The sequence below is a fragment of the Protopterus annectens genome, chromosome 2.part1, assembly GCF_019279795.1.
Source record: "Protopterus annectens isolate FY-2018-M chromosome 2.part1, PAN1.0, whole genome shotgun sequence".
NCBI lineage: Eukaryota > Metazoa > Chordata > Ceratodontiformes > Protopteridae > Protopterus > Protopterus annectens.
Window position 1 is genome coordinate 1,896,469,485 of NC_056729.1, and position 14,357 is coordinate 1,896,483,841.

General features: G+C 38.4%; 1 protein-coding gene across 1 annotated transcript in view; it reads left to right on the forward strand.

Moving 5' to 3' along the window:
• The first annotated feature begins 10,593 nt into the window (after nt 1-10,593).
• The window catches only part of LOC122795061 (deleted in malignant brain tumors 1 protein-like), a 134,403-nt gene continuing 130,639 nt past the window's right edge, over nt 10,594-14,357 (forward strand). The window contains exon 1 of the mRNA XM_044063637.1: nt 10,594-10,927. Coding sequence (XP_043919572.1) covers nt 10,594-10,927 — 334 coding nt within the window. The remainder of the gene's footprint in view (nt 10,928-14,357) is intronic.

Genomic DNA, 14,357 nt, shown 5'->3' on the forward strand with positions numbered 1-14,357 from the left:
CTCTGTTCTAATTAAGTAGAAATTCCAAAGAGTTAAATCAAACAATGCACATTTGCCTCTTTGGTCAATGTAATCTTATATATATATGTGCTACAAACATTGCATTTGGTCCCGTTATTATAGCTATCGATTGCAGTGTTTCCCTCTTGAAAATAATAACATAACACTCATCTTCTGAGCATCACTTTTTAAGTGTTCTTATCAAAACATAAAAAATAAAAATAATAATGTTGCATCTATAATTTAAGCATGATTAACACTATCGGTACTACTACTATTTCAACTGCTACTACTGATACTGTTACTACTACTGCTACCTCTGCTACTACTATTACTACTAATGATGTTACTATTACTACTGATACTATTATTGTTAGTACTACTGCTACCACTGTTACTGTTACTACTACTGCTGTTACTCCTACTACTACTGTTACTGCTACTACTGCCACCGCTACTACTGTTAATGTTACACTACTACTGCTACTATTACTTCTGTTATTACTAGAGCTACTGCTGTTAATGTTACAGCTACTACTGCTACTGTTATTTTTAATACAACTGTTGCTGCTACTACTGCTGTTACTACTACGCTTACTGTTATTGCTACTGTTACTACTGCTGTGAATAGTACTGCTACTACTGTTAATGTTATGACTATTCATAGGTTCATAGGTAGGTAATAGGCTATCTGTCCGAGGGCATTTATAAGCCTAGCCAGAGTGTCGACTCTCACCGCCCCATTGATTAATTAACTGATCCTCTGTCAAGCAGAGCCAATGAAGTGATCCCAGGGGTGTATTTTCTGTTACCCAGTCACTCATCAAGGTTTCTCTTGAGTGTTAGTGAGGGGCTCTCTTGAGTGTTAGTGAGGGGCTCTGCCTAATGTAGTTTGGAATTTTGTTCCAAAGCATGGGGTGTCTCTGTGACAGGAATCTATCCCTCCAGCATGTTCTATTTATTGTTGTGGCAAGGTTTAGCTCACTAGAGTGAGTGGCTCGCAGTGACTTGGATTTCTTTAGGTGAAGCATGTACAACAATTCTGAGTTGGACATGGCTTTGTAAGTCAGGCAGAGATCACCTCAGAGTAAGCGATATGCCACTGATTACAGCAGTAGTTTTTTCAGTCGGGGTGCATAGGACATATGTTTGAGGCCAGTAATCCCCTTGGTGAGGTACTTTTGTGGTCTTTCCAGCTGTTGGAAGTGTCTTGTGAGGTACATCCCAAATGGGGCATTGTACTCTATGATGGATCTGATGAGTGACGAGTAGAGGGGCACTATAACCTCTTTATCTCTAGATGCGAACCCTTTAGTAATTAGATGGGCCACATAGAAGGATTTCCTAACTTCTTTGGCAATATGATTGTCAAAGGAGAGATTACTATCTACCTGGGTCCCCATATCTCTTATTACCTCTTCTGTATTAAGGGGGCTGCCACCTCTGTGGTAATTTGTGGGTGTTTTGTTTTTCCCAAACAGGATGACTATGCATTTTTTGGCATTTAGCTTGAAGCCATGACTTTGACACCAGATGTCCATCTCAGTAAGGCCCTTTTGGAGGATGTCCGTGTCAGCCGGAGAGTCAGTTATGGCCCCCAGTTTGCAGTCTTCAGTGAACCAAAGTCCTCCTGTGTTTGCATGTACTTTTGAGAAGTACATGCCGAACAGTAGGGGTCCCAGGACCAAGCCTTGTGGGACACCACTTGTGACTGGTTTAAAGACAGACCTGGAGCCTGCTATTCTTACCGTGTGAGTTCGGTCTGTAAGCCAGTTGGCAACCCATCTTGTGACGTAGAGGTTTATGTTTGGGCTGGTGAGTTTTTCTGTAATACCCGAGTGGAGAATGGTGTCGAAAGCCTTGGCGAGGTCAAGGTAGGCTGTGTGAACAACCTTTTCCTCGTCTATGACCTTGGTGACTGTCTTGAAGAAGTCAGCCAGGTTTAGTAGGCATGATCTGCCTTTAACAAAGCCAAACTGGTTCGGGTCAAGTGTTTGGAGGTTTCAATGTCATTGTTAATGAGTTCCATGATGATGCACTCCATAGCCTTGCAGACCAGGTTAGTCAGGCTTATGGGGTGATAGTTACTATGGGCAGTTGTGGCCCCTCCTTTGTGGAGTGGAATAACCGTTGCTGTGCACCATTCTATGGGCATGTAGCCTGTGGAGAGGCTGAGGTTGAACAGCGTGTTTAGGTGGGGGATTAGTTCATTCTGTAGTTCGTGCAAGATGCAGCCTGGGACACCATCTGGCCCCATTGACGCTGTGTTTGGGATTTTGAAAGGGCTATTTTCACCTGTGCATCTGTGATTTCTGGGACACTACACTTTTCCGGTATTGTTGTGGGCCCTTTTGGGGGTGAGAGGGGGGGTGAAGTTTGCACTGAATCTATCTGCCAGGATGTTGGCAATATCAGTAGGTTCAGTATATTTTGTGCTATTTTGCACTAGTTCAGTGCATATCTGCGAGTTGCCACTTAGATTCTTGACATAACTAAAGAAGGCTTTGTGGTTATCTTTTGAATCCTTGGCTATTTTTCTTTTGAAGTTAGCCTTGGATGATTTTATGAGGGACCTTAGTTTCTTACTGATACTGATCAAAGATGTCTTTCCTTCTTGGGATTTGCTTTTTTTCTGAACTAGTTTCCTCCTTCTATTGTATAGCCTGTTTATGGCAGGTGTCCACCAGATTGGTTTCCTTTTTTAGAGGAGTGAGTTTTGGATTTGCTAGGGATGGCATGGTCCATGCATCCTTGTAGGTGCTCATAGAGTGCATTTCTAAAAGTCTATGCATCTTGGGCAGCATTATCCTTTAGTGTGGGGGCTGTGAAACTTACCTCCTCTGTCTTAAGTAAGGTGAAGTTTGCTTTATAAAAGTGTTTGACTGTGGTTTTCTTAGTTGGGGGTGGGGGTGGGGTGTGGACATCCAGAGTAATTAGTTTATGGTCTGATCTAACCAGTGACAGGTTGACCTCCGGTGTGGAACACCTGTCACACATGTTTGTGATGACCAGGTCCAATATGTTTTCACCTCTAGTAGGGTAGTTTACCAGCTGATCCAGGGCATTTGAGTTGATGAATTCCAGAAAGCGTTGGGCCTGGGAGTTTGTACTCGAGTAGTTTTCCCAGTTAATTTTAGGGTAATTGAAATTGCCCAATATCAGGGTGTTTGGTAGGACCTTCATGTTTTCCAGTGTCTCCAGAAAGATGGAGTAGTGGTCATGGGTCATGGAGGGTGATCTGTAGCAGGCCACAATTTGCATTGCAGATTTGCCGAATGTTAGTTGAACATGGATGATTTCAGAGGTATCATGCTGTGCCACTAACCTGGAGGTGTAGGTATCCTTGATGAACATGGATACACCCCCTCCTTTTGTGTTTCAGTCCATGTTCTGTGGCCAAAACGTGTGGTATGAGTTTTAGCCCAGTAGTGCTGGAGTGCTCTCTGGAGCCTTGAACCAGGTTTCAGTTACCGCACAGATGTTGACATTCTCCATACTGGGGAGTGTGTAGAGTGCATGCATTTTGAAATTTAAACTCCTGGCATTGAGTAGCATAACCCTCAGTTTTTTGTTAATTGTGCTGTTTACAGAGGTAGGTTTGACTTTTGAGCCTTGCCTAAAAATGGCACTATGGGGGCAGCAAGAGCCTTGGCCAGTATTTGAAAGCCTAGGGGTGATAGGTGCAAGCCATCTCTTGTGAAGCAGCACGGCTTGTCAAGCATGTTGTCCCAGGCTGTCAGACACTGGATCTCCGTTGAATGACACTAGAAGTTTAGCCAATTGTTGAAATTGATCATTTTTTCTTTATGCTGAGGTATAATTCATGGTAAGGGCAGGATGCTACTCAGGGTCAGGGTCGTACCAGCCTGGGCTACATGATTGTTACTACTACTGTTATTACTTCTGTTACTACTGTTACTACATCTACTACTGTAACTGGTGCTTTTAGTACTACTGTTACTGCTACTACTGTTACTACTACTGATACTATTACCACTGCTACTGATGCTACTGTTACTACTGCTGCTGCTGTTACTACTATTACTTCTACTGCCATTACTGTTACTAATACTACTGTTACAACTGCTGCTACTGCTGTTACTATTGTTAATGTTACTACTACTGTTACTATTACTGTTGCTGCTACTTTGAGTGTTAATGCCACTACTGCTAATGCTACTACTGTTACTGTTACTACCATTACTGCTACTACTACTGTTACTATTACTGATACTACTACTGTTGCTTCTACTGCTATTGCTAGCACTGTCAGTGGTGCTGCTACTATTAGTACTACTGATACTGCTAGTACTATTACTGCACTACTGATATTGGTGCTACTTTTACTGCTGTTATAACTACTACTTCTGGTACTGCTACTACTGCTGCTGTTACTGGTACTATTACTGTTACTACTGCTACTATTGTTACTACTACTGCTGATAGCACTACTATTAGTAATGCTGCTAGTACTACTGCTACTGCCACTATTACTACTACTACTGGTTCTGGTACTACTACTTCTGCTTCTACTACTGCTACTAGTACTACCACTACTACTACTGCTATTACTACTGTTACTGCTGCTATGACTGCTATTGCTGTTAGCAGTAGTAGCAGTGTTACTACTACTGCTAATGATAATAATTACATGTAGCTTACACATACACACACACACACACACACACACACACACACACACACACACACACACACACACACACACACACACACACACCAAAATGCATGCCCCCATAAACACAAAGCTGTTGGGCAAGATTTATTCATAGATGTAGATATTAGTGAAGAGTAAGAAGAAACCAAAAAGTAGCTGGCCAGCCTGATACATGGATTAAATTATTTTTCTTTCTTTCTGAGAAAAAGATTATGTATTTTATTTATCTATTTTATATTTGTTTACTAGAGAGGTCCGACTGGGCATAGCTGTCTATTTTCAGCAGAAGCCTGGGGAAAAAGTTCCACAACAATTTTTAAAAATACTATACATAAAATATTTACATGTGCATTGTGGTTTAGACATACTATTACAGGATATAACAGATAGTAACAAGAAATAAAAAGTCCAAGCGACCTCCACAGCTGTGAGCATACAAAGTTTATTACAAAATAAAACCTAGATAAGAGCTTTCACACAGTGCATACTTCATCAGATCCAAAATACAACTCAAGTAATCAAGTTTAAATATCCTAAAACCAATTAAAACTGACCAATAAAAACCTTCTATTAATTTATTGATGAGATCTATGTTTCCTTAACACTGGCTTTAAAGGCACAGCGCCATTAATCCCTGGTAGCTTATCTGCCTGCATTCTTATTACCCATTTTGTCTCAGCTAGTTCTACCCTATTGTTACAATCACCTCCCCTCTTATCTACTGATATTAGTTGTAAGACCATGAACTCAAATTCATGTCCCGGATTTAAAGAAACATGTTTGGCCAAAGCATTAAGTAAGTTATTATTCCTAATGTCACCTTGATGTTGAAGGATACGCTCCTTGGGCATCCTGGTTGTCTTTCCTATATAAAAGGAAGTACAAACTCTGCACTTTGCCAAATAAACTAAATATCTTGATCTACTGTCAGCATAAAACTTAGGTGAAAATACAAAGTTTATAAGGGGGGTGTGTGAAGCCATTGTTCCTTGATATATAGGCACATGCCCTGCAATTCCTGCAGGGAAATATGCCATGTCTATCTGAATTCATACGAGATGCACATGTAGTAGTGTAGCATGATCGAATTAGAGGCATTATAGGTGACAGGCCTAGTTATACTTTCAAGAACAATTTGTCTCTTAAGAGGCAGCTTTGCTACACTACTACATGTGCATCTTGTATGAAGGGGAGTGCTTCACTGCATAGTATGTAGAGGTTGCCTCAGTGAACTAGCTGACAAATTAAGAAAATGTTTTATATCTACATTTTGTTTGCACTGTTTGCCCCACTGTCTGTCAAGTCATCAAACTACTCTTTTCCATTTGGCCCATTCATTCCCCATCACCAAAATGCGGTCATCTGGTGGGGGCAATCATTTAGACAGCCATCAACAGTAGTTTGACATTTGTATCTGCTTTATGGGCCTGTTCAGCACTATTGTCTACTAGGCATTGTGGAAGGGCATGCGATGGACTGGCACATTTGTGCATCCCCTCATTTCTACAAGCAGAGTACTCCCAAGTCACCCTGCTCCTGCCACAAGGAGTACATAATAGGTTTTCTGCTTACACCAGGAAACTCACACTGACTCTGTGTGCCCCCACCTGTGTATAACCCTCCCCATCACCTAGAGTTGAATGGGACACTCCCATCATGGTTCTACCTTCTCGCCTGGTTCCTCCAGTGTTAAGGCTGCTAAATGAACCTCAGATCCCTTGGTTGCAGTCAGAGCTTTTTCTCTCTACACCACAAGGTCAAGCAATTTTCATATCTGAATTATAGAACAAAATCAGCCTATGATTATCAAGGTCAGTTCCCCCTTTTCATTTATATAACATCTCCTTGAAGGTTTCATGGATGGATTCTGTTATTGCTTTTGTCTTTATTGTGTCATTAATTATCCATATCATGCGCCTTTTAACTTGAATGCCCACCTTGTCATAGAAGTAAGTGGGACACTTTTATACACTCTCTCCTATTTTACCTCTTCAAATACATAATAGATCCTTCTTCTTCACCTATGTGTCTGTCAACTTCCCTGTCTGCATCCAACAAAACCATACTATCGACTCTAAATCTTTTCCCACTCCTATATACTGTTTATAGTGTCTAATTAAATCTTCTAATCACTTTAGCAGGAAGAAATATTTTGCTCTTCTTAAAAAGGGGGGGTGGGAGTACCAAACATCAACATTTATGCCAGCTTGGTAGTAGAGATTCAGTTTGTTACAGCAAGCGTCTGCCCATGACCTCTATGACATTCACCAGAGCTTGAGGTGGTTATTACCCAGGAAATAAGGAAATGTTTATGGAATTTAAATGAATTCTGCAAACCAGGGAGACTCTGCATTTGGCTACTGACTTTTGTAAAGGGGAAATCCAAGGGTACACCTACATTAGGATCACTTGAAAATAGGTGGTATAATAATGGAGATTAGCATAACAGGTGCCATACCAGACTCTGGCAGTTGATCAGGTGCAACATTGTATATGTTTGTAGAGTAAAGATTTTGCAGATTTAAATGTTTCTAATAATTTGCAATGATAGCAATATTTACAAAATAATTCATGTTTAAATGAACTTCATGCAATGACCTGTGGTACCAAATGGAATATTATGGCTCTTTCATTTTTTATCTGTTAAGGACACTGATTCCATTTGTTCTCCAAAGGTCTCCCTCATTTGTAAGTCTTATATGGGTAACTCCCATCTAAATTTGACAGACATAAAAAAGAAATGGGAGAAATAAAATGACAAACTGATTACAGAGGAAGGGTGGTTGAGGAATTTAAATACTTGGGCTAATCCCATTTTGTTCAAGCCCCTCAGCATTTACATTATTTAAAGTTTTACATTTATGGCAGCACTCTCCCATTAGGTTATTCAACTGCCTTTCACTGATAATCTTGCATTTTAACTATTGGGGCATAAAATATAATCAGATATTTTTACATTATCAAAAAGAACATTAATTGGTATCATGATCATATTTCTCTTTTTTTCTGTATGAATATAAATATGGCTTAGAACGCCACTGAAAAGAGGGACCGTATGAAGTAAATCCACCCCCATTAACAAAAAATAAACTCTCCTCAATATAAACAAGTTCATTTTACATGTGCTATACACTGTATTTTCTATAAGTAACAGCATTTGACAGTTGCCTTTTTTGGCATGTTTTTTCATTTGTTAGGAAAGTAAGCACAATGAACATGTCCCTTTCAGGAATGGCTTGGTAACAATGCCTGGTTAAGTGACTTCTTTAGAGTCACACAACAGGAAATGGCAGTAGAAGGAATCACAACTCATATCACAACCTACTAGAAGCAGTTTGTTTAATAAAACTGACATGCAGATTATTACAGATGATTTATAGTACACTATATCATTTACCGTAATGTTATCTTATTTATACACTCTTGTTTTTTATTCCTATTCCTTCATCTTGTATCATCTCCGACCTGCTGCATCATCAGTTCATTTAGAAATAACTTCTTGGTCCTTGGCACACTTTCTCATCTTTTCAACAATCCTCATTATCTTTCATGCATAATTTATTTTCCCTGTCATCTATGTATTAACATATATGTATTTACATTTTTATTAGGCAGATAAGTAATTTGGTTCAAAGATCCATTTCATCCATTACCCAGAACAGAGGTACAGACATGCATGCAATAAGTTCTCAATGTCTGCAACAAGTAGTATTTTTAATTAAAACAAAACTGCGGTGGTGGTGCTGCGGTAGCATTGTCACCTCACAGTAAGACGTTGTCGTGTTGGATTCTCAGCTAGAGCGTCTTCTGCGCAGACACATGCATGAATGGGCGTACCTTCATTGAAGGCTGTGCATCAGGGCCGGCAACTCGGCACATAAAAATCTACTGCCAATCATTAGCGGACCGGAGTTCCGCTGTGGCGACCCCTAACCAGGAAAAGCCGAAAGACACAACTGCTTGAATATTCCATCTATTTAGATAATTGTTTAGAATAGTAATTTCAAGTGTTTTAATGATTAAATTTAAGGATTTGATTTAGAATAGTATGCTGTGCTAAATAAGAAATATTAATGTAGAATAATGGAAACTGCACCATGTACTCAGTCTTTGATGAGAAGTCAAAAGTCGAATCCCAACAATGCACAAACAACTGTCAATGAAAGTTTATATACACTGCATTCTTCACTCTGTTTATTCTCTGAGCATGGTTTTGCATCATCTGGCAATATGTCCAAAGTATTCCTGTAATGAGTTGTGTCCCACAGCTTTTTCATAGTACGTTCAGCACATAGCAACAGGGTGAGGATCAGGATTATAAAAGCCATGGAAAAAGGGCAAAATGCTGTACAGAAATAACATCCCTACCAATCAGGTCTTTCCCTTATACAACTTGAATCTTAATTTCATACATGATACTATAATATATTGCAAACCTAATGGACTTTATTTGGATTTCATAAAATTATATTATTTGTATATTGATATCACTTATCTTAGTTATCATAATGTATCTACTGATGACTTTGCTTGCAGCTTCAAATATTACTTGTATTCCTGTAGAAGCTCTAGGATATACACATGTTTTTCTGCCCATTCAGTTTGGATAAACATGTACCTTTTTATGGTAGTTTTCTGCCTTATAGTCCAGGTACAATTGAAGATGGTCTTTGGAACAGTTAATTTACCAAGTTAACAAAGTTAAAATAAATGAATCAAATTAAAAAAAATGATATAATGTGTTCACACAGCAGTTTACATTATTTTCTTTTTGACTGCCAAACATGACTTGGTTAAAAGATAGAACATCCTCATATGTAAAGTGGTTTTATAAACTAGTATGATAACTGCAGTATTAGGTTAGTGGCTTAGTAGTACCATTTTAGCTTGTGTAAATGTAAATTTGTAGCCGGATTAAGGCTTGGTACATACATTTTTCAAGTACTGTTTTGATAAACATTTTTCTACAGAGGAACCCTTCATGTTATGCAGCTAAACAACTGCAGATGTTTATGTTTTTTTGATGTTTATGTTTTTTTTTCTTTGCTGGCTAAAGAGTCCAGTACTTTGGAGGACACTAAAATTCCATTACAAAACCTGAAGATAAAAAAAAAATATTTTAGAAACAATTAACCAAAGAAATGGCTTGTGTTGTATCAAAAGTTGGGGCTGAAATAACACTGAAACATGTTTACAGAGTATTTGAAATCTTTATTCCTTAAAGCTGGTTAAGTTCCATTGACCTCTTACATTTTATGACTTTAAACCAGCTTCTCTGATAAACTCTTCTACTTCTGGATTCATTACATTGCTTGCAGGTCACACAGTTAAATATGTAGCCCTTTAATTAGGAAAAAAATCACATCTCTCATTTACAAATTTAAAAACCTAAAATAAAACTTTTTGGAAATATGTTCCAGTGTTATTTTGACCCCAGCCTTTGACACCATGTGATCTGTTTCTTTGGTTAATTGTGGTTTCTGGGCAGCAAGGTTTCAACATCCAATTTCTCCTTGATTTCAGAAACAATGCCAACAAATGCCAAGCTGGTTGCCTTGACATGAAAAATGTCTGAGTATGCAAGCCCATATGAAATGTTAACAGAAATGTTCGACTTCTCCTTGAAATTTCAATTATTTATCATGTTATTTCTATTCTCATTTAGTATCTGTGATTTACTTGTTCTCAGCATGTTCATAACTTTTCTCAGAATCATTTAACGACTGTCTAGGCTGTTAGAATCAGTTTCAATGAAGTATAGCTACCTTTCCCGTTTCATTGTCTCAATACTACAGCAAAGAAAGCACTTTTAACTTATTTTGTGATAATTTTTAAGGTTATTATCTAGGAATGGGATATTACATAGCATGTTTATCCTAAGTCAAGACATTGAAAATGCTTTTCTTATCTACCACCAAATGACGCTCTACATTTTCATTTCAGGGTATGCCGATATAAGGCTTGTAAACGGCATTTCTATCTGTGCTGGAAGAGTTGAAGTGTATCAAGGTTATCAGTGGAAAACAATCTGTGATGATTCATGGGATATCAGTGAAGGAAACATCGTGTGCAAGGCACTGAGCTGTGGAACGGCTGTTCTAACCAACAAAAATGCATACTTTGGACAAGGATCAGGAAGTATCTGGCAGGGCAGCTTCCGATGCTCTGGAATGGAAACATCTTTATCAGATTGCAGATCACTGACTCTGAGTTTCTGTGACCATTCTCATGATGCTGGTGTTATCTGTTCAGGTACCATGTCTTCACTTTATGTGAAGTTTAATGGCTGCTTAATAACTAAACACAACATGTTAACATCCTTGTCTTTTGTTTTGCCTAGACGAGTAAGGCTGTAATCTGATGATAGTCTATACTTGTGCGACCTTCTGCAAGTGACTTATTTATTTGATTTTCTTTATTGTGGTAGAACACTTGATCAAACCTGACCATTTAGAGTCTCAGCCTTGGTTACATACATAGTAACAACACGGTCAACGTCAAGGGCTTTTGGCTGAACAAATTTGAAGATAATTACAAGTTAGGAGCAGTCATAGAATTCCCCACCAATATTAATGTTCTCGAAGGAATGGCTGACACAGGGAAAATAACTAGTGTCAGAACTGTTGGCTAAAACAAAATGTCAGGAAATTCCGAATAGTATCCTTTGAGAAGTCAGTTACCCTCTGATAACTACCATATTGACAACACACCCCTAAGAGTCGACCCAGTAGTTAGGGACTTGGGGTACATGTAAACAGAAATCTAGCCTTTAACCATCACTTGTCTAGAATAATGTGAAAATCATTCTTCATTGTGCAACTTATAAACACCAGTCTGCGATCTAGGTCGAAGGACATCATTTTGCTACTGTATTTGTCACTCATCAGACCTGTCATTGAGTACAATACCCAATTTCGTATGTACCTAACCAGGCACATCCATCAAGTGGAATGTCCACAGAGGTTCCTCACTAAAAGAATACAGGACATAAATAGCATGTACTCTGCAGACTGCCTCAAATCTCTGTCCTTGTATTCAGTATCCTACAGGCTGTTGAGAGGAGATCTATGCCTGGCATACAAGGCATTGTCAGACCCCACTATGACGACCTCCTGCATATCTGCAAAACAAACAGCACATGAATTACCCATTCTAAAGACAGAAACCTTGTCTGTGATATAAGTAGGACCTACTAGAGAGACAGGTATGTATCCTATAGATTACCATTTCTCTGGAACAGGCTCTCCGCCCCCATGAATAGTTCTTTCCTAACCCAGTTCTAGAGTAACTTGGACAAATGGATGAGCAACCAGAAATTTACCCATGGTCTGGCACCTATGTCTCTAATGGACATAGGTAGCTGATAAATGATTTGTCTCACAGGATCTGCTTGTAAATATTTCATCTCCCAATCCCCTACTTAAACTACCAAGGGTACCAGAACTTGTCAGAGATTTCAGATGCATGGCTAGACTTAAAAAGGTTCCAGTGGTCATTAGCCTAGAACACATCTATGAATGTATTAAGCTATAAAGTGGCATTAAAGGTATGCTAAACTATACGGTATCCAAAAAAAGTATTGAAAAAGGAAACAACAGCATTCCACACAGTATTCCAAATGTAAAAAAACACAAAAGGCTGCTTGAAGAACCACTCAAAATGACCAGCTAATGTAACCTTCTTTAATAGCACCACAAAATAATAAAAGACATTAGCGCTCCAAATAGATATACATTTTCGTCTGCCGACTAGACTTCATTAGATAAATGTCGTTTAGTTAGCCATCCTGTTTTAAATAATTCCTAAGTCTGGATCATCCACTGAAATAACACAACTAATTAGCAAAGATAAAAAAAAAAAACGTTCCCATCCAAACCTTTAATACAACCTTAAAAAATAATAAAAGCATTCAAAATACAATTGATCAATACTTTCCACTAACTAGTCAAAATAATAAAAAATTAAAAATGTAAAATAATAAAATTGTGTGACTTAGTTTCACATATTCTTCAACAGTGAACAAATGTCCCCATCCAGTGGTCACATTCAAAATTACACTAAAATGGTAAAGCTTTCACAAGGAACACACTAACCCTCCAACTTGTGTATACAAAATACTGGATGGGGACATTTGTTCACTGTTGAGGAATATGTGACTGGAATCTTAACTTCAACCATCATGCATCTACTGTAGTAAAGAAGGTTTAATACATAGCATAATCTATTAGAAAAGGCATCACCTTGAGAGCAAAGGAGGTTATAACCTCTATATACTTGGCACTAATCTGGCCTATAACTGAGTATAATGCCCCATTCGGTATGTAGCATACAAAGCACCTGCAGCAAATGGAGAGACCTCAGAGGTTTCTAACTAAGAAGATCAAGAGACTCCAGCATGTGCCTTACACAGACCGATAAAAGTCCTTATCACTATAGTCTGTATCATATAATCTTCTTAGGGGAGATTTATGCTTGGTTTACAGAGCAATCTACGAAAAACCTGGTAGACCTGACTAGAGCTAACCATTCCAGGGACCTAAATATGGCCTGCAACTTAAATAGAACATGCTGGAGGGACAGATTTGTCTCCCAGCATCTGCCATGTCTTTGGAACCAATTCGTGTGAAGCACAGCACCTCTATGACATTGTTCAAGAAGAGGCTGGATGAGTGGATGGGGCACCATAAATTCTTACCATGAATAGCACACACAACCCTCCTGGACATGGGCAGTCATTACTGAATACAATCCTGGGTATTGACTAGCATATATATGGTATTACATTGGGATTAAATGGCTAGGTTTAAAATGACTTCCACATCGATAGCCTAACAAACTCTTATGATTGTATGATCCTATGAACTATAAAAGTTAATTTAACAAATACAGCTCATGTGAGGTCACTTTTATCCATGTTACTGAGGAAGTCATCAGTGAATTTCCAGAGAACAGTTATGGTACTTCTACCTGCCCAAAGCCATGCTGTTTTCAAGAACGTAAGTGGTATCTGTCAAGGTAAGTGGCAAGTTGGTTGTAAATGATTTTTCAAGGATAGAAAGTGCTGAGATTGGATGGAATTATAAGGCTTTGAAGGGTTTGTGATATTTTGGTAAAGGTTTGACAAATACTTTTTTTTCCAGATAGAGGCCATGATGTTGGTTGTGAGGATAAGGCTGCAGATGTGTTTTAGTGGGATGAGTAAAAAATCCCAATAGTTGCAGAAATCCCAAGGGCAGAGGTTAGCAGGACCCAGAGGGGGAGTGTATTTATTTATTATTATTTGCAGTTTGTTTGTTTTCCAGGATAGTCTATCGGTCTGCAACGAAGCGGTTATCAATGGAGTCCTAGGGAGAAAAGCTCCAGAAAAAATACAGATACATAGGGAGGAAGTATAAAATCTATAGTAGTACATAGTAAAGCCAAGTACAAATACTTTTGTGTACACACAAGGATTTTTCAAAGTGTTAACATAATGCAAAAAAGGAAAAGATATACAATTAAAAAACAAACACACATTCAACAAGAATCATTCAGTTGGAAATACAAAACATATATATATATATATATATTTTTTTTTTGAGATTGTGGTGAGGGATCTTTCAGTCATAGGTAAATAACATCACATGATAGAGTACTATAGTAGATAGTGATTAGCAAGAAATGAGTTAGGAGGAATTAAGAG